Source organism: Rhinoraja longicauda, chromosome 36 (genome assembly GCF_053455715.1).
Source record: "Rhinoraja longicauda isolate Sanriku21f chromosome 36, sRhiLon1.1, whole genome shotgun sequence".
In the NCBI taxonomy this organism is placed as follows: domain Eukaryota; kingdom Metazoa; phylum Chordata; class Chondrichthyes; order Rajiformes; family Arhynchobatidae; genus Rhinoraja; species Rhinoraja longicauda.
The window spans coordinates 18,385,806-18,410,223 of record NC_135988.1 but is presented as its reverse complement, the minus strand read 5'-3'; the positions used below and the strand labels follow the sequence as shown (position 1 = coordinate 18,410,223).

At 52.5% G+C, this 24,418-nt stretch overlaps 1 protein-coding gene across 1 annotated transcript in view; it reads right to left on the bottom strand.

Annotated features, from left to right (window-relative positions):
- Positions 1-24,201, bottom strand: part of npc1l1 (NPC1-like 1) — a 41,841-nt gene extending 17,640 nt beyond the window's left edge. Inside the window, exons 1-14 of the mRNA XM_078428977.1 lie at positions 24,057-24,201; positions 18,270-18,897; positions 17,833-18,062; positions 17,054-17,721; positions 15,941-16,041; positions 13,005-13,177; positions 11,717-11,845; positions 8,887-9,069; positions 7,312-7,426; positions 6,363-6,490; positions 5,437-5,574; positions 3,873-3,962; positions 1,974-2,164; positions 896-1,023 (exon numbers count right to left, since the gene is read on the bottom strand). Coding sequence (XP_078285103.1) covers positions 896-1,023; positions 1,974-2,164; positions 3,873-3,962; positions 5,437-5,574; positions 6,363-6,490; positions 7,312-7,426; positions 8,887-9,069; positions 11,717-11,845; positions 13,005-13,177; positions 15,941-16,041; positions 17,054-17,721; positions 17,833-18,062; positions 18,270-18,897; positions 24,057-24,113 — 2,959 coding nt within the window. The 5' untranslated portion in view covers positions 24,114-24,201. The remainder of the gene's footprint in view (positions 1-895; positions 1,024-1,973; positions 2,165-3,872; positions 3,963-5,436; positions 5,575-6,362; positions 6,491-7,311; positions 7,427-8,886; positions 9,070-11,716; positions 11,846-13,004; positions 13,178-15,940; positions 16,042-17,053; positions 17,722-17,832; positions 18,063-18,269; positions 18,898-24,056) is intronic.
- Positions 24,202-24,418: the final 217 nt, after the last annotated feature.

Genomic DNA, 24,418 nt, shown 5'->3' with positions numbered 1-24,418 from the left:
TTTAGTTTAGAGTCACAGCGCGGAAACAGGCCCTTCGGCCCACCGACCAGCGATCCCCGCTCACTAACACTATCCTACACACACCGGGGACAATTTACACACACACCAAGCCAATTAACCTACCAACCTGCACATCTTTGGAGTGTGGGAGGAAACCGAAGATCTTGGAGAAAACCCACGCAGGTCACGGGGAGAACGTACAAACTCCGCACAGACAGCACCCGTAGTCGGGATCGAACCCGGGTCTCCGGCGCTGCAAGCGCTGTAAGGCATCAACTCTACCGCTGCGCCACCGTGACGCCATTTAATTAATTTTCTTTTAAAGTATATCACCCTTCCCCTCAGCCTTCTATATTCCAAGGAAAATAGTTAATCTACACTCTCCTCAGAGCTGAAACACTCCACGCATAAACTGTGTAGGAGAATAACTGCAGATGCTGGTTCAAATTGAAGGTAGACACAAAATGCTGGAGGAACTCAGCGGGTCAGGCAGCATCTCGGGAGAGAAGGAATGGGTGACGTTTCGGGTCTCGACCCAATCTTTCCTCATATGACAGTCCCGCCATCCCGGGGATTAACCTGGTGAACCCGCGCTGCACTCCCTCAATAGCAAGGATGTCCTTCCTCAAATTAGGAGTCCAAAACTGCACACAATACTCCAGATGTGGTCTCACCAGGGCCCCCGTAATACTGCAGAAGGACCGCTTTACTCCTATACTCAAATCCTCTCGATAATGAAGGCCAACATGCCATTGGCTTTCTTCTCTCCAGAGATGCTGCCTGTCCCGCTGAGTTACTCCAGCATTTTGTGTGTGTCTTCGGTGTAAACCAGCGTCTGCAGTTCCTTCCTCCACATTTTGTCGTTGCTGGATACAGGTTGTAGAGGGAAGCTTACTGTTGGTGGCTGGGCAGAATTCACCAACGTGAGGTCCGAAGCTGAAGACTCTGCAACACCGTGTCGATGGGTTCAACCAGTCGATGAAGTCGTCAAGCCATGAGGAAGCTGGGATCGCTATGTACGACCTGGAGAGGGTTGGAGGGTGAGGCAGGGTGAGGGGAGTAATGCCGAGTGTTTGCATCTCATCAGTCGCCACTTGGGTCGCCAACTGTCCCGTATTAGCCGTATTATGGGACAAAGTGTGACGTCACCGCCCCGCGCCCCACGTGACCTCACCCAGCCAGCGGCCACGTGCTCCCGCTCCACCAATGGCGGCTGCCCGGGCTGGGGGAGGTCACGTGGGGCGCGGGGCTTTGACGTCACCCTCTGTCCCGTGTTTGGGAGTGAGGAAGTTGGCAACCCTACTAATATGGGACAAGGGCGGTCCCGTACAGGACAAACTAACTTAGCCCAAAACACGGGATGTCCCGGCTAATACGGGACACACTCGCGCACACACACTCACACGCACACTCGCGCACACACACACTTGCACATAAACACTCACACACACTTACACACTCGCACGCACTCGTGCACGCACACACACTTGCACATAAACACTCACACACACACACTTACACACACTTGCACACACACAATCGCACGCACACACACTTGCACACACACACACACTTGCACACACATACACTCACACACACTCGCACACACACACATAATTATCCTCCACTGAATGCACTCCATGTGGTGGAGCGTCAGGAATCATTACTGAATAATCAGGATTCCTAAATAGATGCGGAGTGATTGACAGGGGGTTTTATTGTAACTGGAGGTGTTTGTAATGTGGTGGGGTTCACAGCAGAGTCACACACACACACACACACACACAGGTGAGTGTGAGTGTAGTGGGGTTCTACACCAGAGTCACACACACACAGGTGAGTGTAGTGGGGTTTACACTAGAGTCACACACACACACACAGGTGAGTGTGAGTGTAGTGGGGTTTACACCAGAGTCACACACACACACAGGTGAGTGTGGGGGTCCGCGGGCAGCTGGGTCTGTGGGACTCACTCGCTGGGGAATTGCGTGGCGTACTGGATCTTCTGGGTCATGGAGTTGTTGTTGCAGCCCACGCTGGAGCAGACCCCTTCCATGCCGGCCCTGCTGGAGAAGTTGTAGCCGCCCGTGGTGACGAAGTACACGGGGACGCCCACCTCAAAGTACTTGTTGAGGGCAGCAAAGTAATCCAGCATGTACGAGTCCTGCACACAGGGAACAGGCACTTAGTCCAGTCTGGAGCAGGGTCCACACCCCAAACATCACCCATCACCCCTCTCCACAGATGCTGCCCGTCCCACTGAGGCACTCCAGCACTCTGTGTCTACCTTTAGCTTAGTTTAGTTTAGCTTAGTATAGTTTAGTTTAGTTGAGTTTAGTGACGCAGCACAGAGTATTGCGTGCAGTTGTGGCCGCCCCCATTACAGGAAGGATGTGGAGGCTTTGGAGAGGGTGCAGAGGGGGTTCACCAGAACGTTGCCTGGATTAGAGGGTGTGAGCTACAAGGGGAGGTTGGATTAGAGGGTTCCAGCTACAGGGAGAGGTTGGATTAGAGGGTGTGAGCTACAAGGGGAGGTTGGATTAGAGGGTTCCAGCTACAGGGAGAGGGTGGATTAGAGGGTTCCAGCTACAGGGAGAGGTTGGATTAGAGGGTGTGAGCTACAGGGAGAGGTTGGATTAGAGGGTGTGAGCTACAGGGAGAGGGTGGATTAGAGGGTTCCAGCTACAGGGAGAGGTTGGATTAGAGGGTGTGAGCTACAGGGAGAGGGTGGATTAGAGGGTTCCAGCTACAGGGAGAGGTTGGATTAGAGGGTGTGAGCTACAGGGAGAGGTAGGATTAGAGGGTGTGAGCTACAAGGAGAGGGTGGATTAGAGGGTTCCAGCTACAGGGAGAGGTTGGATTAGAGGGTGTGAGTTACAGGGAGAGGGTGGATTAGAGGGTGTGAGCTACAGGGAGAGGTAGGATTAGAGGGTGTGAGCTATAAGGAGAGGGTGGATTAGAGGGTGTGAGCTACAGGGAGAGGGTGGATTAGAGGGTGTGAGCTACAGGGAGAGGGTGGATTAAAGGGTTCAGCTACAGTGAGAGGTTGGATTAGAGGGTGTGAGCTACAGGGAGAGGGTGGACAGACTGGGATTGTTTTCTCTGGAACGTCGGAGGTTGAAGGGAGGCCTGATGGAAGTTTATTAAATGATGAGAGGCGTAGATAGGGTAGACAGTCAGAACCTTTTCCCGCAGGTAAAGTCCAACACTAGAGGGCGTTGCTATGAGGTGAGAGGGGGAAAGTTTAAAGCAGACTAGACAAAGTGGACCCGTTGGGCCTAAACCTCTCCTGAATTGATGCAGCACCCTCTCCTCCCTCCCTCCCCTCTCTCCTCAACCCCCCCTCCCCTCTCCTCTCCCTTCTCCCCCCTTCCCTCCTCCCTCCCTCCCCCTCCCCTCCTTTTAAACTTTAAAATGTGAATAACTTTAAATATATAACACGGATTTCAATAAAACTACTTGCATTATCACTAAAGTGACAACGGTGAGTAAGGTGGGCCTAAAACTGTTGCGCTGTCGTGTACCGTTTTGGCTGAAGTTCAGTCACAAACAAGATAACAAACGAGAGTTTTAGTATATTGATGTGTGGGGCAAGTTCTTCACCCAGAGGGGGGTGGGTGGGTGCCTGGAACGCGCTGCCAAGGGGTGGTGGTGGAGGCAGATACCATAGTGGCGTTTAAGAGGCTTTTGGACGGGCGCATGGACATGCAGGGAGTGGAGGGATAATGGATCACGTGCGGGCAGCGGAGGTCAGTATAACGTCATCGTGTCCGGCCTGAGTATCGCGGGCCGCAGGGCCTGTTCCTGTGCTGTACTGTCCTCTGACGGGGATACGTGACGGTGTGCAGGAGAGGAGATGCCTGGACACTGACCGTCGGCAAGGCCAGCTCCTGATCGAGGCCCACGCCGACGTATTGCGCCAAAAATACCCCGGCGCACAGCATGAAGAGGAACACGATGACCTGGAAATAAAAACGCAGAGAGGTCGGTCAGTGGAGTTTGTCCTTGGTCACCAGGGTTGCCGACTGTCCCGTGTTTTGGGCTACATTAGTTTGTCCCGTACGGGGACCGCCCTTGTCCCGTATTAGTAGGGTGGCCAACTTCCTCACTCCCAAATACGGGACAAAGGGTGACGTCACCGCCCCGCGCCCCACGTGACCTCACCCAGCCAGCGGTGGAGCGGGAGCACGTGGCCGCTGGCTGGGTGAGGTCGCGCGGGGTGGTGACGTCGCCCTTTGTCCCGTATTCGGGAGCGAAGAAGTTGGCCACCCTATTGGTCATCCGGCCAAAGGCCGCAGATGGACAATGGTCAGGGTGAGACGAGATGGATCGTGAGGAGATATCACGGGACTGGGGCAAATCAGGTCCCAACCCACATCGTGTTCATAAATGATAGTGGAACAGAACTAGGCCATTCGGCCCATCGAGTCCACTCCGCCATTCAATCGCGGCTGATCTATCTCTCCATCTCAACCCCACTCTCCTGCCTTCTGCCTTCTCCCCATAACCCCTGACACCCGCACTGATCAACAATCTGTCAACCTCCATTTTAAAAATACCCAGTACACCGTCTGTCCATCCCCCCCACAGATGGAAATCCTTAATTATCCCATTGAACACCTGCAGAATATTAAAGACTATTGTTTGGTCTGCACCCACGGGTGCTGCCTGTCCCACTGTCCTATTGTTTGGTCTGCACCCACGGGTGCTGCCTGTCCCACTGAGTGTTTACAGCTTTTCCCATTTTATATCCCATCTCGCTGCTTTCCATTTCGACAGTCTGAAGAAGGGTCTCGACCCGAATCGTCACCCGTTCCTTCTCTCCACAGACGCTGCCTGACCCGCTGAGTTACTCCAGCACTCTGTGAAACGTCACCTATCCATGTTCTCCACAGATGGTGCCTGACCCGCTGAGTTACTCCAGCACTCTGTGAAACGTCACCTATCCATGTTCTCCACAGATGCTGCCTGACCCGCTGAGTTACTCCAGCACTTTGTGTGTCTAGAATTGGACTGCAGTACTTAGTTGGAACACAAAGTGCTGGCGAAAGCCAGTGGGTCAGGCAGCATCTGGAGGACAGGGACTGGCGAGGTTTGGGGTCAGGGTCCTTCTTGAGGCTGCCGTCAGAAGGAAGGTTTCCGTCCTGAAAAGTCGCCTGACCGTAACCTCCAGAGATGTGTGGGAAGGAACTGCAGATGCTGGTTTACGCCGAAGATAGACACAAAGTGCTGGAGTAACTCAGCGGGTCAGGCAGCATCTGACGAGAGAAGGAATGGGTGACCTGAAGAAGGGTCTCGACCCAAAACGTCACCCATTCCTTCTCTCCAGAGATGCTGCCTGTCCCGCTGAGTTACTCCAGCACTCTGTGTTCCACACAAGATTCCAGCATCTGCAGTTGCATGTGGACTCTGTGCTTGCTGTGGTTCCCCTCTTACCACGATAACCCGCGTGACGGAGTGGAGCAGGAACGGAGCGTAATACTTTCGTGTCAGCATCAGCAAGACACCATCTTTCCTCTTCTTCTTCTTCCTTGTTTTTGAGCGCACGCAGCAGCAGATGTCAAACCTGGCGGCCTGCAGGAGAGACGGGGGCAAGATCACTGGGCGAAATGCTTCACACACCAACTCATCCACAATCTCATCAGTCATAGGTAGGAACAGAATTAGCCCATCGGGTCTACTCTACCATCCAATCATGGCTGACCTATCTTTCCCTCTCTACCCCATTCTCCTGCCTTCTCCCCATAACCCCTGATGCTAACTTCAGATAATCCCTGCTTTCCCTCTCTATTCCCTCCCCCTTCCCAGTTCTCCCACTAGTCTTCCTGTCTCCGACTACATTCTATCCCAGTCCCGCCCCCTCCCCTGACATCGGCCTGAAGAAGGGTCTCGTCCCGAGACGTCACCCATTCCTTCTCTCCAGAGATGCTGCCTGACCTGCTGAGTTACTCCAGCACTTTGTGTCTATCCCTGATAGGCTTACTCATCGAGAATCTATCAATCTCCGCCTTAAAAATACCCACTGACTTGGCCTCCACAATCCCACGGATTCACCACCCTCTGAATAAAGAAATCCCGACTCATCTCCCCTTTCTAAAGATACGTCCTTTAATGCTGAGGCTTGCCTCTGGTTCTAGACTCTCCTATTAGTGGACTCGATGGGCCGAATGGTCTAATTCTGCTCCTATAACACATGAACATAATTGACCAGGGGGGTGCAGATGTTATAATCTTTCACCATATTATTATTGGGAAGGGTTGTGACCATCTCCTAATTGACACCACCATTAATTACTGCTGTTTGATTGTCCACCAGATGTGGAGATAATCTCAAGGATGAAGGTGGGGATGGAGCACTGTACCTCCTCCCTGCGAGCGTCCAGGGACAGCAGGGCCACGAACGCCGACATCTGCAGCAGGAAGTCCAGAAGAACAGCCAGGGCCGCGTACAGGGCGAAGGTTCGCACCGCGGGCATCTCAGTCAGGGCACCTGTGGCAACATCTCCCGTTAGACCCGGGCAGTCACAGAGGCCACTCAAACAGCACCAATGCCAACACGAGCGTAAAACCATCCAGGTCACTTTTGGACTGGTACAGCACAGAAACAGGCCCTTCAGCCCAACTTGCCCATGCCCACCGACTTGCCCCATCACCGAAGATCCCGGAGAAAACCCACGCAGGTCACGGAGAGAATGTACAAACTCCGTACATACAGCACCCTTAGTCGGGATCAAACCCGGGTCAATGGACAATAGGAGCAAGAGGAGGCCATTCGGCCCTTCGAGCCAGCACCGCCATTCAATGTGATCATGGCTGATCATTCTCAATCAGTACCCCGTTCCTCCCTTCTCCCCATACCCCCTGACTCCGCTATCCTTAAGTGCTCGATCTAGCTCTCTCTTGAATGCATTCAGAGACTTGGCCTCTGGAGTTGCAAGACTTGTAAGGCAGCAACTCTACCGCTGCGCCTCAGTGCCGCTCAAAGGACCAGAAATGCTCAGACCTTTTGGTAGAGCAGAATATTGAGAAAAATATATTGCTCCCTACCCACAAGATATTCCTATGTAAGTGTAGGAAAATAACTGCAAATCGAAGGTATCTCAACCCGAAATGTCACCCATTCCTTCTCTCCAGAGATGCTGCCTGTCCCGCTGAGTTACTCCAGCAACTTGTGATACTTCCTATCTAAGTGAATCAGAGGTCAGAGATTTAAGTTAGCTGGAAAAATAAGCAGGAGGAAACGGAGGGCCAAGTTTCCATATTCCATTGTAATACTGGAGGACATTTGGCCCCTCGAGCCCTAGTTCTTACCAAGGAAGAAGCAGATGGTCTCTGAGAAGCTGCAGAGAAGCATGCTGGGGCCCACGTCACCCAGCACCCGGCCAATCTGCTCCTCACGACTCTCTCCCGCTCTCCTCTCGTCTCTCTGTCAAGGCAAGACCAGAGTCAGGACATACGTCCTCACAGGGCCCAGCGTGGGCTCCATCCCAGTGCGCTCCACAGCCTCACGCTCCTGCCCACACCCACCAACCCACCAACACCCCCAACACACAACTGCTGAGTCATTTTTCTTCAGAGATACAGCGAGGAAACAGGCCCTTCAGCCCATTGAGTCCGTGCCGACCACTGATCACCTCGTACACTAGTTCTATGTCCTACGCACCAGGACCAATTTACAGAAGCCAATCAACCTACAAACCTGCACGTCTTTGGAGTGTGGGAGGAAACCGGAGCACCCGGAGAAAACCCACACAGGTCACGGGGGGAACGTGCAAACTCCACACAGGCAGCGCCCGTAGTCAGGATCGAACACGGGTCTCTGGCGCTGTGAGGCAGCAGCTTGACCGTTGCGCCCCCGTGCCACACAAGGATGGCCTTCAAGGGGAAAGTATCTTGTGGTCACGATGGGAACTCCCGACTAATTGAATTTTCCAAGGATAACTAAATAATCCAGAAATTGTCGTTATTGTTTTTCATTCCAGAAAAATACAAATTTTCAGTTGGATAATACTGAGGCAATTGATAAATACAATTGAAGAGAGACACAAAATGCTGGAGTAACTCAGCGGGACAGGCAGCATCTCTGGAGAGAAGGAATGGGTGACGTTTCGGGTCGAGACCCTTCTTCAGACTGAGATAAAAAGGGATGTTGATCAAGGAAAATGTAGAATAGTTCAGTAGATAGCTAGGTGAAGGAGACAACAAAGCAACACAGAGATTAACATATAATCAGGGGGACAGTCAGACTGGTCGGAGAACTGGGAAGGGGGAGGGATGGAGAGAGAGGGAGGGAAAGCAAGAGTTACGTTTGCAAGATGTACAAAATCATGAGAGGAATAGATCGGGTAGATGCTCAGAATCTTTTACCCAGAGTAGGGGAATCGAGGACCAGAGGACATGGGTTCAAGGTGAAGGGGAAATGATTTAATAGGAATCCGAGGAGTAACTTTTCCACACAGAGGGTGGTGGGTGTATGGAACAAGCTGCCAGAGGAGGTAGTTGAGGCTGGGACTATCCCAACATTTAAGAGACAGTTAGACAGGTACATGGATAGGATAGGTTTGGAGGGATATGGACCAAGCGCAGGCAAGTGGGACTAGTGTAGCTGGGACATTGTTGGCTGGTGTGGGCGAGTGGGGCCGAAGGGCCTGTTTCCATACTGTATCACTCTATGACTCCATCTACGACTCTCAACGACTCTAAGAGTTACTTGAAGTTTGAGAAGTCGACATTCATACCGTTGGGGTGTAAGCTGCCCAAGCGAAACTCCAGCAGTTAAATCACTGCGACAAGATTGAGCAAAAGACCAGAAATGAAATGCAGTGTTAAAATCAGACAAGGTTGTGATTTATTATTTACCATGAGCCGTGTTGTCTGGGGACTGACCTGGTACTGGAGGACGAGGATGAAGATGTTATCTGCACCGACTGCCAGCACGAGGAAGGGGACCACCTCGAGGACAATGAGGGAGGAGGGAACGCCAATATAGGCGTAGAAACCCATGGATGAAAGGACCGATCCCAATACAACGAGGATCCCGCCCAGTCCCAGCGTGATCTTAGAATCAATCTGCAGAGAAAAGGAGTTCAGAAATAAATCAATAGACAATAGACAATAGACAATAGGTGCAGGAGTAGGTCATTCAGCCCTTCGAGCCAGCACCGCCATTCAATGCGATCATGGCTGATCACTCTCAATCAGTACCCCGTTCCTGCCTTCTCCCCATACCCCCTGACTCCGCTATCCTTAAGAGCTCTATCCAGCTCTCTCTTGAAAGCATCCAACGAACTGGCCTCCACTGCCTTCTGAGGCAGAGAATTCCACACCTTCACCACTCTCTGACTGAAAAAGTTCTTCCTCATCTCCGTTCTAAATGGCCTACCCCTTATTCTTAAACTGTGGCCCCTTGTTCTGGACTCCCCCAACATTGGGAACATGTTTCCTGCCTCTAATGTGTCCAATCCCCTAATTATCTTATATGTTTCAATAAGATCCCTCCTCATCCTTCTAAATTCCAGTGTCCAAGCCCAATCGCTCCAGCCTTTCAACATACGACAGTCCCGCCATTCTGGGAATTAACCTAGTGAACCTATGCTGCACGCCCTCCATAGCAAGAATATCCTTCCTCAAATTTGGAGACCAAAACTGCACACAGTACTCCAGGTGCGGTCTCACCAGGGCCCGGTACAACTGTAGAAGGACCTCTTTGCTCCTATACTCAACTCCTCTTGTTATGAAGGCCAACATTCCATTGGCTTTCTTCACTGCCTGCTGTACCTGCATGCTTCCTTTCATTGACTGATGCACTAGGACACCCAGATCTCGTTGAACTCCCCCTCCTCCTAACTTGACACCATTCAGATAATAATCTGCCTTTCTATTCTTACTTCCAAAGTGAATAACCTCACACTTATCTACATTAAACTGCATCTGCCATGTATCCGCCCACTCACACAACCTGTCCAAGTCACCCTGCAGCCTTATTGCATCTTCCTCACAATTCACACTACCCCCCAGCTTAGTATCATCTGCAAATTTGCTAATGGTACTTTTAATCCCTTCGTCTAAGTCATTAATGTATTAAGTCATTAATGTATTAATCAATGGCCTATTCTATTGATCGCAACCGAGTCACAGAGTTATACCGCACAGAAACAGGCCCTTCGGCCCAGCCTGTCATGCTGACCATCTACACTAGTCCCACCTGCCCGCGTTTGGCCCAAATCCCTCTCAACCTTTCCTATCCATGTACCTGTCCAGACGTGATCTTAACAAGTAGAAGAGCAGAGATCAGGCCACCCAGCCCCTCTCTGGCTAAACACATCTTTTATTTTTAATCAGTAACCCTTAGTTCCAGATCCCCCCCTCCCCTCAACAGCCACTTAGTTTAGTTTAGAGATACCGCACACACACAGGCCCTTCAGCCCACCGAGTCCATGCTGTCCACACTAGTTCTATGTGATCCCACTTTCTCACCCACTGCCTACACACTAGGGGCGATTTACTTAGGGCCGATTAACCTACAATCCCGCACGACTTCGGGATGTGGGAGGAAACCGGGGGGGAAACCCACACGGTCACAGGGAGAACGTGCAAACTCCACACAGACAGCACCCAAGTTCAGGGTCAAAGCCGTGTCTCTGGCGCTGTGAGGCAGCAACACTGAGCCACGGTTCGAAACACATTCAGGCAGGTAAATGGATAGGACCGGATTAGAAGGCTAAGAGTTCAATGTGATGAAGCGAACATGGTCGGCATGGACATGGTGGGCCGAAGGGCCTCATCCCATGCCGTCTGACTCCACGACTCTACAAAAGGAAATATTCTCTCCCCACCCACCCTGCCAAACCCCCCCCCCCAGGGTCTGGTCTACAGTCAGGTCCGAATGAACACGTTATGAAACGTTTCAGTACAAGATGTGATTGAACAGGTGTAGTAGCCCCGACCTGGGGTCCGATCGTCCAGCGCGAGGGGGCTGAGATTCCCCTCGATGCAGGAGCTCGATCGCCCCAACGTGAGGGCCCAACCGGCAGCTATGGGAGCCAAGATCATCCCGTCAACGGAAGGCTCGAGGCCCCCGACCGCGGGAGAACAAAGATGGGAAGAAATTGAACTTTCTTCCACCTCCATCACAGTGAGGAATGTGGAGGGGCCACTGTGGTGGATGTCCATGTTAACATGTATTTCTGTGTGTCTTGTTATATAGACAATAGACAATGGGTGCAGGAGGAGGCCATTCGGCCCTTCGAGCCTGTACGCACCGCCATTCAATGTGATCATGGCTGATCATCCACAATCAGTACCCCGTTCCTGCCTTCTCCCCATACCCCCTGACTCCACTATCCTTAAGAGCTCTATCTAGCTCTCTCTTGAATGCATTCAGAGAATTGGCCTCCACTACCTTCTGAGGCAGAGAATTCCACAGATTCACAACTCTCTGACTGAAAAAGTTTTTCCTCATCTCCGTTCTAAATGGCCTACCCCTTATTCTTAAACTGTGGCCCCTTGCTCTGGACTCCCCCAACATTGGGAACATGTTTCCTGCCTCTAACGTGTCCAACCTCTTAATAATCTTATACGTTTCAATAAGACCCCCTCTCATCCTTCTAAATTCCAGTTGCTGTTTATTGGTATGACTGTACGGCAAATGAAGTTCCTCGTATGTTGCAAAACATTCTTGGCCGTTAAAGTATGAGTATGAGTCTGAGCCACGCACCAGAACTGTTCTCCAGCTGTTGTACTCCCCCAGTGCCAGGGCGATATAGATGAAGATCACCAGGTAGCTGATGGCAAACACCGGGATATCCTCTGCTGTGGTCCTGTTGATCTCGTCTTCCAGAGAACGCTGCAAACACACGTGGAGACAAGGCTTTACACCGCACACCACCACATCCAAGGACAGCTTCATCCCCTGTGTTATCAGAAAGAAGGGTCTCGACCCGAAACATCACCCATTCCTTCTCTCCCGAGATGCTGCCCATCCCGCTGAGTTACTCCAGCATTTTGTGTCCGCGTTTTATTGATATGTTCCCAATCTTCCAATCTACCTCGACATGACCCTTGCACTTTTTTAACATGCACTTCCTCTGTGGCTGTGACACTACATCCAGCGCTCAGTTTATTTTCTCTTCTGCCCCACATGTTCCCACTCATGGTCTGACTAGCCTGAGGGGCACATGTGTCTTGGTACACGTGGCAATAGTAAATCAATGCCAATACCCGAGCCTTCTGTCTGCTTAGACCTGGTAGAGCACGGTGGCGTGGCTGTGGAGTTGCCGCCTTACAGTGAATGCAGCGTCGGAGACCCGGGTTCCATCCGGACCACGGGCGCTGTCTGTACGGGTTTGCACCTTGACCTGCGTGGGTTTTCTCCAGGAGCCCATGTTTCCTCCCACACTCCAAAGACGTACAGGTCTGTAGGTTAATTGTCCTTGGTGAACCTGTAAAGTGTCCCCAGTGTGTGTGTGTGTGTGTGTGTGTGTAGGGTGGTGTTAGTGTGCGGGGATCGCTGGTCGGCGTGGACTCGGTGGGCCGAAGGGCCTGTTCGCTGTATCTCTAAACTGAAGTAAACTAGACTGAGGTTTAAGGAGCGGTTGTTGGCGGTGAACAAAGGCGAGAGGGGGAGCTGGGATAAGTTGCAGACCATCCTTATTCACAAAATGCTGCAGTAACTCAGCAGGTCAGGCAGCATCTCGGGAGAGAAGGAATGGGTGACGTTTCAGGTCGAGACCCTTCATCAGATGTAGACCATCCTTGATCATATTGCATGGTGGAACAGGCTTGAGGGGCCGAGTGGCCTACTATCCCCTTCTGTTGGTGCACCTGTTAGTGTTAGTGCACCTAATACCATACCTCAGCCAAGAAGGTATCTATTCACAAAATGCTGGAGTAACTCAGCAGGTCAGGCAGCATCTCAGGAGAGAAGGAATGGGCGACGTTTCGGGTCGAGACCCTTCTTCAGACTGATGTCAGGGGGGGGGGGGGGCGTGACAAAGGAAGGTTACCTCAGCCATGTAGACAAATTCGAAGCTGATGGATTTGTTGCGCTTGTACTCCTGTAGTATCCTCAGGTACTCTTTCTCCCACAGTAGCGCGTACTGGAGCCGTGGGTCGCCGGCGCTGTAGCTGTTTAGGGAGAAGGTGATGATGAATGCCTGGGCTTGCGTGAAATCCTCACCTGTTGGGCAACAAGGCAGAGGTTAAAACAAAAGGCACAAAGTGCTGGAGGGGCCTGAACCACTTAGGCGACTGCCGGCGGGGGACTAGGCTGTGGCCGTACGTCCCCCGGGGTGTCGCGGGCGGGCGGGCACGATCGTGAGGAGTCTTCAATGAATCGTAGCGGATCTCGGCGCGTCGAGGAAAAATGTTCCAGATAGAAATGTCTCGGCGGCGGCTGGCTTGTCGCCAGGTATCGCAGCTTATCGCGGGCGCTGTCCCCAGGTTTGCCAGGTTGTCGCAGATGCGTTTAGAAGCACCTGATATTAAATTAAGAAAAGGCATTTGAAGATACCAGAAGATAGTTTTGTTGAACCAATTTATTTACCGTCAGGACATTTGACGGGTAGATTGGAGGCGACAGTTTGACGGTCAGGTGAGCGTGGGGATTTGGCGATGTTTCCGAAGACGGTGTCATCCCTTAGCCAGGTGCTAGTTTCACCAAAAAAAGTGACTTTTTTGATAAATATTTTTATTAAACATAAATACATATTAATAAAATTTACTTATTACATACATTCGTGATATTATTAATATTAACAATTATGTCCTACATATTTCTATACTTTTTTTTTAAGAGAGGAAAAGATAGAGAAAAATAAAATAAAAATAAGAGATCCAAATTGGAGAAATGAATGGAGTATTAAAAAAGTTATCTATCATTGGAGATATATCCATGATTTATTGTTCATAATTCTTCCTCCATTCCATTATTCAGGCCACGGTCATGTCCTCGAACCAAGCCATTTTGACCCTTTAAATATACAATAAATGGAGACCATATTCCTCTGAAAAGATTCAACCTGTCCACTAGTACAAGTCTCAATCTTTCCAGATGAAGTGTCTCCGACATTCCTGTAATCCACATTTTAATTGTGGGGGATGTAGGACCTTTCCAGAATTTCAGTATTAATTTTTTCCCAATTATTAAACTATAATCAATAAAAATTCTTTGATTCGTTGTTAATAATTGATCTGTTTCTAATATTCCCAGTATTATTAAGTTTGAGTAACTTGACTTGGCATTGTCGTGGTCATTGTCGTGGTCATTGTCGTGGTCATTGTGGTAATTGTCGTGGTCATTGTCGCGGTCACTGTCGCGGGCACTGTCGCGGGCACTGTCGCGGTCACTGTCGCGGTCACTGTCGCGGGCACTGTCGCGGTCATTGTCGTAGGGTACAAGAACATTTCGGCGATCTGCTACGACTTTGACAGTCGCCGGCAGTTGCCTAAAACATCGTCTAAGTGGGACAGGCCCTTTAATAACACAGCGGGTCAGTCAGCATCTCTGGACAGATGACGTTTCAGGTCGGGGACCTTTCATCAGAGATTTCCAGAAGTGGAAATCTAAAAACAGAAGCAGAACCTGGCCTCAACCCCGGTCAGCCCTGGAAAGGCCATTCCCCAAACCAACACGTCAAGCAACGAGGACACACAAGAGACTGCAGGTTCAGAATTAAAGGACGTTCTTTTAGGAAGGAGATGAGGAAGAATTTCTTTTGTCAGAGGGCGGTGAATCTGTGGGATTCTTTGCTACAGACGGCTGTGGAGGTCACAAGTCGGATATATTTAAGGCAGACAGATGGATTCTTGATCAGTGCGGGTGTCAGGGGTTAAGGGGAGAAGGCAGGAGAGTGGGGTTAGGAGGGAGAGATAGATCAGCCATTGATGGAGCGGGAGCTCTTAGACAATAGGTGCAGGAGGAGGCCATTCGGCCCTTCGAGACAGCACCGCCATTCAATGCGATCATGGCTGATCATTCTCAATCAGTACCCCGTTCCTGCCTTCTCCCCATACCCCCTGACTCCGCTATCCTTAAGAGCTCTATCCAGCTCTCTCTTGAATGCATTCAGAGAATTGGCCTCCACTGCCTTCTGAGGCAGAGAATTCCACTCTGAGGCAGAGAATTCCTCTTTTCTATTCTTTTTCTGTATTAATCTTAATTTATGTGCTGTAATTGTAACTTTTTTTTTGCACAATCCTCAGGCGTTGCCACTTTCATTTCACTGCACATCGTGTATGTGTATGTGACCAATAAACTTGACTTGGCTTGACTTGACTTGACTTGACGTGGCCGCTGGCGAGGTGAGGTCACGTGGGGCGGGGAGCGGTGACATCGCCTTGTCCCGTATTTGGGAGTGAGGAAGTTGGCAACCCTGTGGGGCAGGCAGATAAGATAGTGGTGTTTAAGAGGGGTTTGGATAGGCAGGTGGACGTGCAGGTCTGGAGGTGTGTGGATCACGTGCACGACACAGATCAGAGTTGATCTTGGCATCATGTTCAGCATGGACATTGTGGGCCGAAGGGCCAGTTCATAACTTCATAAGTCACAGGAGCAGAATTAGGCCATTCGGCCCATCGAGTCTACTCCGCAGGTCAATCTCTCCCTCTCAACCCCATTCTTCTGCCTTCTCCCCGTAGTCCTTGACTCCCTTGAAGGGTCTCGACCCAAAACGTCACCCATTCCTTCTCTCCCAAGATGCTGCCTGACCCGCCGAGTTACTCCAGCATTTTGTGTCTACCCTTATCTATCACGATTCTGTCAATCGCTGCCTTAAAAATACCCGATGACGTGGCCTCCAAACCATTCCACTGTATCTTCAGAACCAAAACCGCCCGCCAGTGTAGGGTGCAGCTTGTAAATGGATGCTTGGTGGATAGCATGGCCGCGGTGGGCCGAGGGGCCTGTTTCCGTGCTGATAAAAATGCCGGCTGATGCTCTTACCTTGGTAGCCACCAACAGCCAAGAATGGGAAGACTGGCGCTCCATAATCGGCCATGCAGCTCAACCCCATCACCGTGTTGTCCTTGAAGGAGAGGGGAGCGCTGTGGAGAGGCAGGCAGGGTTACCATCGGGGGGGGGGGGGCTGCCAAAACCAGACATGGTGGGGGTGGGGGGTGGGGGGGGTGGGTGGGTGGGGGGTGGGGGGGGGGGTGGGTGGGTGGGGGATGGTGGGAGTGGGTGGGTGGTTTATATCTGGGGGTGGGCGGTGGGTGATGTCTGCCCCCAAGCTGTGTCTCTCCCCAGATATTCCTCCAGATGTGCCCAACTCCAACTGTTGCCCATTCTCCAGATGTGCCTAACTAGCTGTGTTCCTCACTCCAGCTCTTCCTCTCTCCAGATGTGCCTCTCCCCAGCTGTCGCCCATTCTCCAACTGTTGCCCACTCACCAGCTGTTGCCCATTCTCCAGCTGCCTCCTCCCCAGGGCTGCCTCTCCCCAGATATGCCTCCAGATGTGCCCAACTCCTGCTGCCCATTCACCAGCTGTTGCCCACTCTCAAGCTGTCCTCCTCCTCCCCAGGTGTGCCTCACCCCAGGTGTGCCTCACCCCAGGTGTGCCTCTCCCCAGGTGTGCCTCTCCCCAGGTGTGCCTCTCCCCAGATGTGCCTCCTCCCCAGATGTGCCTCCTCCTCAGCTGCCCCCTCCTCCCCAGATGTTCCTCCAGATGTGCCCAACTCCTGCTGCCCACTCTCCAGCTGCCTCTCTTCCCCAGATGTGGATGTCCCCAGCTGTGCCTCCTCCCCAGGTGTGTCTCTCCCCAGCTGTGCCTCTCCCCAGATGTGCCCCTCCCCAGATGTGGTTGTCCCCAGCTGTGCCTCACTCCTGCTGCCTATTCTCCAGCTGTGCCTCTCCCCAAATGTGGATGTCCCCAGCTGTTGCCCACTCTCCAGCTGCCCCCTCCTCCCCAGATGTGGCTGTCCCCAGATGTGCCAGGTTTGCCTCTCGCCAGCTGTGCCCCTCGCCAGCTGTGCCTTTCCCCAGATGTGCCTCCTCCCCAGCTGTGCCCCTCCCCAGCTGTGCCAGCTGTGTGTGTGTGGCCCGTGGCGGGCACGTACTTGGTGCAGTAGAGGACATGGTCTCTCCAGTCCACAATGCCGGTCTGGCCGTGTAGGGTCTGGTTGGCACGGGCGTTGATGCGGCTGGCGTTGTTCTGGAAGTATTGCAGGAGACTGTTGACGGCGCAGTCACTGGTGCGGGGGTTGTGGGGCTGGAGAGGGGCGAAGCACACGTCCCGCAGTGAGATGTTCCTTTGGGCCTGGTCTGACCACACGTGGAGGTCCCGCAGGCGGCTCTGGAAGTCCAGCAGCTGCAGAACCACGTCCTTGGCGAAGATGCCCGAGAAGGTGGTGTCGCCGAACAGCAGCGACTGGTAGGTGTAGTCCGGGTTGCCGGGCACCGTCACCATCACCTGGTTGGTCCTGAAGAACGGCCCGAAGTTGGCGTCGTGGTAGTCCTTCTCCCGGCGGGCCCGGCTGCCCGGCGCCGACCACAGCTGCACTGGGTCAGTGGTCAGAGACATGTAGCTCAGGCCGGCAGACAGTGCGGTCACCAGGGCCAGAGAGGCGGCTAGCACAGGGAGTGGTCGCCGGGCAACCGCTGTACCCCACCACCTGAACCCCCGGCTCATGCCAGCCTGGCTGTCCCGGCTCAGCCTGGCCCAGCAGCCCAGCCCCGAGACCCCTGGGACCCCCGGCACCCCCTTCCCTGGGACCCCCGGCACCCCCTTCCCCGGGACCCCCGCCCCAATGCTAGCCTGGCTATCCCAGCTCAGCCTGGCCCACCATCCCGGCCCCCCCGGCGAGGGTCCCCTCCTTGCCCCCCAGTGCCCCACCGCCACGAACACTGCGAAGAGTGCGAGCAGGGCGATGAAGGCAGCGATGCAGATCACCAGGGCGCCGGGCAGCTGCCCCACGGTCCAGGGCACGGGGGGAGGGGGGGGTCGGGGCAGAACGGGGCAAGACTCAATACAGTCCTGGCACGAACACGCCTGTCCGCCGGCGGACACGGGCCGGTCACAACCCCAGTATCGCCCGTCGTAGGGCACCATGCCCCCAGCCGCCCCCATGCCCATGTCCCAGCCCATGCCCCCAGCTGCCCCCATGCCCCTGTCCCAGCCCATGCCCCCAGCTGCCCCCATGCCCCCAGCCGCCCCCATGCCCCCAGCTGCCCCCATGCCCCTGTCCCAGCCAATGCCCCCGGCCTCCATGCCCCTGTCCCAGCCAATGCCCCCGGCCCCCATGCCCATCCCTATGCCCATCCCCCCAGCCCCAGCCTGCTTGTCCACCAGCACGAAGTGTATGTCCAGTGGGGCCAGGCCGTTGGTGGAGTCGCCCTGGAAGGCCAGCCAGCGCTCAGTGTTGCACAGAGCGGCCCCATAGCGGCCACACATGGTGGAGATGGCCAGCCCACCGACGGCTGGGAGCCGCACGGCCCGGCACGAGTTGTAGGAGCCTTCGGCGAAGGTGCGGCTGTAGAGGCAGGTGTAGCCCAGCACTGCGGTCTCTACCCGGCCCGACACGTTGGCCGGGGCCGGGGCCGTGCGGGTCACGTTGATGTGGAGGCTCTGGTCTGGGCTACACGTGTTCTGGCAGTACAGGTTGATGAAGCTGCGGACACACGACGGGCAGCGGCTCAGCACCGCCTTGGACAAGGACAGACTCCGCCCCAACGCCTTCAGCTGCTCGAATGTACAACACACCCGGGTATTGGCCCCGCCCGTGTACAGCATGGGACACACACTCCTCAACTTGTCCAGGTGGGCCGGGGCCAGGGTGAAGGCCGGCTTGTTGGACACACACGGCACCCGGGCCTCTATCAGAGAGTTGTGCACCTCGGGGTTGAGACCGCAGTCACCGCTGAAAACGCAGTAGCCGGGCTGGTGGATCACGGTGCTGGTCACCTGGTGAACATGGACAACTCTTAGACAACGCCCTACAACCCCCATCACCCCACTCCCCCATCATCCCCCCCATCATCACCCACCCCCATCACCCACCTCCCATCACCCACCATCACCCCCCACCATCACCTCCCACCCATCACCCACCACGACCCACCCACCCATCACCCACCCCCATCACCCACCACGACCCACCCACCCATCACCCACCCCCATCACCCACCTCCCATCACCCACCATCACCCCCCATCATCACCCCCCACCCATCACCCACCATGACCCACCCACCCATCACCCACCCACCCATCACCCCTCACCCACCCATCACCCACCATGACCCACCATCACCCACCCATCACCCACCCATAGAAACATAGAAAATAGGTGCAGGAGTAGGCCATTCGGCCCTTCGAGCCTGGACCGCCATTCAATATGATCATGGCTGGTCACCACCCACCCATCACCCACCCCCCGTCACCCACTCCCCCATCACCCACCCCCATCACCCCACCCCACCATCGCCCACCCACCATCACCCACCCACCCCACCATCACCCACCCCACCATCACCCACCCCACCATCACCCACCCCACCATCACCCACCACCCATCACCCCCCATCACCCACCCGCCTGCCATGATTAGAGAGAGGGGGTCCATCTCTAAATGTGTCCCTGGGAACAGTCCACAAATCACAGTGTGAAGAAGGGTCTCGACCCGAAACGTCACCCATTCCTTCTCTCCTAGATGCTGCCTGACCTGCTGAGTTACTCCAGCATTTTGTGAAAGCTAATGGCATGTTGGCCTTCATAACGAGAGTATTTCAGTACCGGAGGAAAGAGGCCCTTCTGCAGTTGTACAGGGCCCTAGTGAGACCACATCTGGAGTACTGTGTGCAGTTTTGGTCTCCTAATTTGAGGAAGGACATCCTTGCTATTGAGGCAGTGCAGCTTAGGTTCACCAGGTAAATCGCCGGGATGGCGGGACTGTCAAATTGGGAAAGATTGGAAAGACTGGGCTTGTGTTTAGAAGGATGAGAGGGGATCTTATAGAAACATATAAAATGATAAAAGGACTGGACAAGCTAGATGCAGGAAAAATGTTCCCAATGTTCGGCGAGTCCAGAACCAGGGGCCACAGTCTTAGAATAAAGGGGAGGCCATTTAAAACTGAGGTGAGAAGGAAATTTTTCACCCAGAGTGTTGTGAATTTGTGGAATTCGCTGCTACAGAGGGCAGTGGAAGCCAATTGGATTTAAAAGAGAGTTAGATAGAGCTCTTGGGGCTAGCGGAATCAAGGGGTATGGGAAGAAGGCAGGCACAGGTTACTGATTGTAGATGATCAGCCACGATCACTATGAATGGCGGGGCTGGCTCGAAGGGCCGAGTGGCCTCCCCCTGCACCTATTGTCTATGTTTCTAACTCTCAGTTACAGAGATGTTCAGGCTTCATGTTCATAAGTGACAGGAGCAGAATGAGGCCATTTGGCCCATCAAGTCTACCCCGCCATTCAATCATGCCTGATCTATCTCTCCCTCCTAACCCCATTCTCCTGCCTTCTCCCCATAACCCCTGATGCCCGTACTAATCAAGAATCTAACTGTCTCTGCCAAATCTCTGTCTCTGGTACAAATCGAAGGTATCACAAAATGCTGGAGTAACTCAGCGGGTCAGGCAGCATCTCTGGAGAGAAGGAATATCTGAAGAAGGGTCTTGACCGGAAACGTTACCCATCCCTTCTCTTCACAGATGCTGCCTGTCCCACTGAGTTACTCCAGCACTCTGACCTGTTGAGTTACTCCAGCATTCTGACCCATTATCCAAAAATATCCATTGACTTGGCCTCCACAGCTGTCTGTGGCAATGAATCCTACAGATTTACCGCCCTTGGGATCCATTGCATTCCCTCCTGATTCTGTGCAAGCCTCCTGCCTGAATCCTCCTGTCTCTGCATCCATCTCTCTGTGTTCCTGAAAGCACTCGCTATCTTGCCGATCGCTCAGTCCTGCCCTGCTCTCCTGTGATCATTATGTGCCGGGCACACACGAAATGCTGGAGTAACTCAACGAGACAGGCATCATCTCTGGAAACATATAAGATTATTCAGGGGTTGGACACGTTAGAGGCAGGAAACATGTTCCCAATGTTGGGGGAGTCCAGAACCAGGGGCCACAGTTTAAGAATAAGGGGTAGGCCATTTAGAACGGAGATGGGGAAAAACCTTTTTCAGTCAGAGAGTTGTAAATCTGTGGAATTCTCTGCCTCAGAAGGCAGTGGAGGCCAATTCTCCGAATGCATTCAAGAGAGAGCTGGATAGAGCTCTTAAGGATAGAAGAGTCAGGGGGTATGGGGAGAAGGCAGGAACGGGGTACTGATTGAGAATGAACAGCCATGATCACATTGAATGGCGGTGCTGGCTCGAAGGGCCGAATGGCCTACTCCTGTCTGCACCTATTGTCTATTGTCTATTGAAGGAATGGGTGACGTTTTGGATCGAGACCCTTCTTCAGAATATGAAGTTAGTTATTGTTCTGTGCCTTAAGTGTGTACAAGCAGTTCGGATACTGCTTTGGCACTGGGCTTGGTTTTCTTGGTTGAGTGCTTATCCTGGCGATATAGCGCGTACTTTGTGTTTTAATAGTGATGTTAATGTTTATGACCACAGGTTGGTATTCAAGGTACAGTCTTAGACCACGATGTGTGTTTGATTTGTCAGTGTTACATTTAAATCCCTGGTTAAAATAATCAGTAAACCTGATATAAAGCTAGCATAATGCAACAATTTTTCATGGAGACAGACACAAAATGCTGGAGTAACTCAGCGGGACAGGCAGCATCTCTGGAGAGAAGGAATGGGTGACGTTTCGGGTCGAGACCCCTCCCCAGATTGAAGGAGGTCTGAAGGAGGGTCTTGACCTGAAACATCACCCACTCCTTCTCTTCACAGATGCTGCCTGACCCGCTGAGTTACTCCAGCACTCTGTGAAACCTCACCTATCCATGTTCTCCACAGATGCTGCCTGACCCGCTGAGTTACTCCAGCACTCTGTGAAACGTCACCTATCCATGTTCTCCACAGATGCTGCCTGACCCGCTGAGTTACTCCAGCACTCTGTGAAACGTCACCTATCCATGTTCTCCACAGATGCTGCCTGACCCGCTGAGTTACTCCAGCATTCTGACCTGCTCTTACTCCAGCACTTTGTATCTGTCTTCGTGCAGGAAAATAACTGCAGATGCTGGTACAAATCGAAGGTATCACAAAATGCTGGAGTAACTCAGCAGGTCAGGCAGCTTCTCTGGAGAGAAGGAATATCTGAAGAATGGTCTTGACCGAAACGTCACCCATCCCTTCCCTTCACAGATGCTGCCTGTCCCGTTGAGTTAGTCCAGCACTCTGACCTGCTGTTACTCCAGCACTTTGTGTCTGTCTTCAGTTAAAAACCAGCATCTGCAGTGCCTTCCTGCCATTTAGTGGAACCTTGGTATAGATTATTTGATGACACCTCGTGCAAAGCTCCTCATCAATGTTGACTGTGTGTACAAGTGGGGCTCACAGTTCCAACTCTTGGCACTGCTGTGTTCACTTCATGGCCACAGTTACTCCTGCAATGTTCTCGATCGCAATCAATCATTTGCAACTTTGAGCATTTACAAAATTAAAATATGATCGTTGTCTAGCCTCTGCACTGCCCAGTGGTCCCATCTTAGAATCATCCAGCACTGAAACAGGCCCTTCGGCCCAACAACTCCATGCCAACCAAGCAGGTCCCATTTACCCGCAGTTAGCCCGAATCCCTCTCAATCTTTCCAATCCATACATCGGTCCAAATGTCTTTTAAATGTTGTTATTTCCCCTGCCTCAACTACCCTGTGTAGACTGACCCAGCAGAGTACAAAGCATTGAAGATATAAAAGATGCATTTATATAGCAACTATAGAGGGCTTCACAGTGACACTGCTGGTAGAGCTGTGCCTCACAGCGCCAGGCACCAGGGTTCAATCCTGATCCCGGGTGCTATCTGTGTGGAGTTTGTGAGTTCTCCCTGTGACCGGATATGGGGGGAAGGCAGGAACGGGGTACTGATTTTGAATGATCAGCCATGATCACATTGAATGGCGGTGCTGGCTTGAAGGGCCGAATGGCCTACTCCTGCATCTGTTGTCTATTGTCTATTGACCGCGTGGGTTTCCTCCGGGTGCTCCGGTTTCCTCTCACATCCCAAAGACGTACAGGTTTGCAGGTTAATGGGCTTCTGTAAATTGCCCCCAGTGTGCAGGGAGTGAATGGGAAAGTGGGATAACTTAGAACTGGTGTGGACGGGTGACCGGTGGTCGGCATGGACTCAGTGGGCCGAAGGGCCTGTTTCCGAGCTGTATCTTGTAACTTTAACATTCCTTACTCTGGGAAGCAGAAACTTCTGAGGAATCAAGAACCAAAGGACATAGGTTTCAGGTGAGGGGGGAAAGATTAAATAGGAACCGGAGGGGCAACTTCTTTTACACACAGGGTGTTGGGTGTGTGGAACGAGCTGCCGGAGGAGGTAATTGAGGCAGGGACTATCACAACCTATACAAAGCATTTGGACAGGTACATGGATAGGGCAGATTGAGAGGGATATGGGCCAAACGCAGGCAGGTGGAACTCGTGCATGTTGATTCTTAAGGGGTTGGACAGGCTAGATGCAGGAAGATTGTTCCCGATGTTGGGGAAGTCTAGAACAAGGGGTCACAGTTTAAGGATAAGGGGGAAGTCTTTTAGGACCGAGAAAATTTTTTTTCACACAGAGAGTGGTGAATCTGTGGAATTCTCTGCCACAGAAGGTAGTTGAGGCCAGTTCATTGGCTATATTTAAGAGGGAGTTAGATATGGCCCTTGTGGCTAAAGGGATCAGGGTGTATGGAGAGAAGGCAGGTATGGGATACTGATTTGGATGATCAGCTATGATCATATTGAATGGCGGTGTGTACAGGCTCGAAGGGCCGAATGGCCTACTCCTGCACCTATTTTCTATGTTTCTATGATCGGCATGGGCAAGTTGGGCCAAAGGGTCGGTTTCCACGCTGTACGACGACTCGACCACTACTGTTGACGGAAACAAAAGCCATGCAGCAATTGCAATAAGGATTACGGTTAAAAAGCTGGTAAAGAAACTCACCGTGAGGAAGAGAGTGAGCAACAGCAACAGCACGGCAACGGGAGGGTTTGTTGACATTCTAGATTGTTTTCGTTTATTGCGATAAAATGTGATAGTTGACCCGATTCAGGTGAACAGAAGCAGAGCGTTAATCCCAGAGTTGGAGCATCTAACGGAGGTGTGATCAGCCGTCAGCTCCTCCATCAGATTTATGGGTTTTTTTGTTATCGTTAATCTGGTGTGATGAAATACGACCAGTCAGGATGGTGTAGACTTATCAACTTCCAGTTATTATTAACCCACGGAACTGAGATTGAACCAAACAGCTAGTGTCATGCTGCAGTCAATGATTACCAGAGCCAGTGACAGCTGTGTGGCTGTGA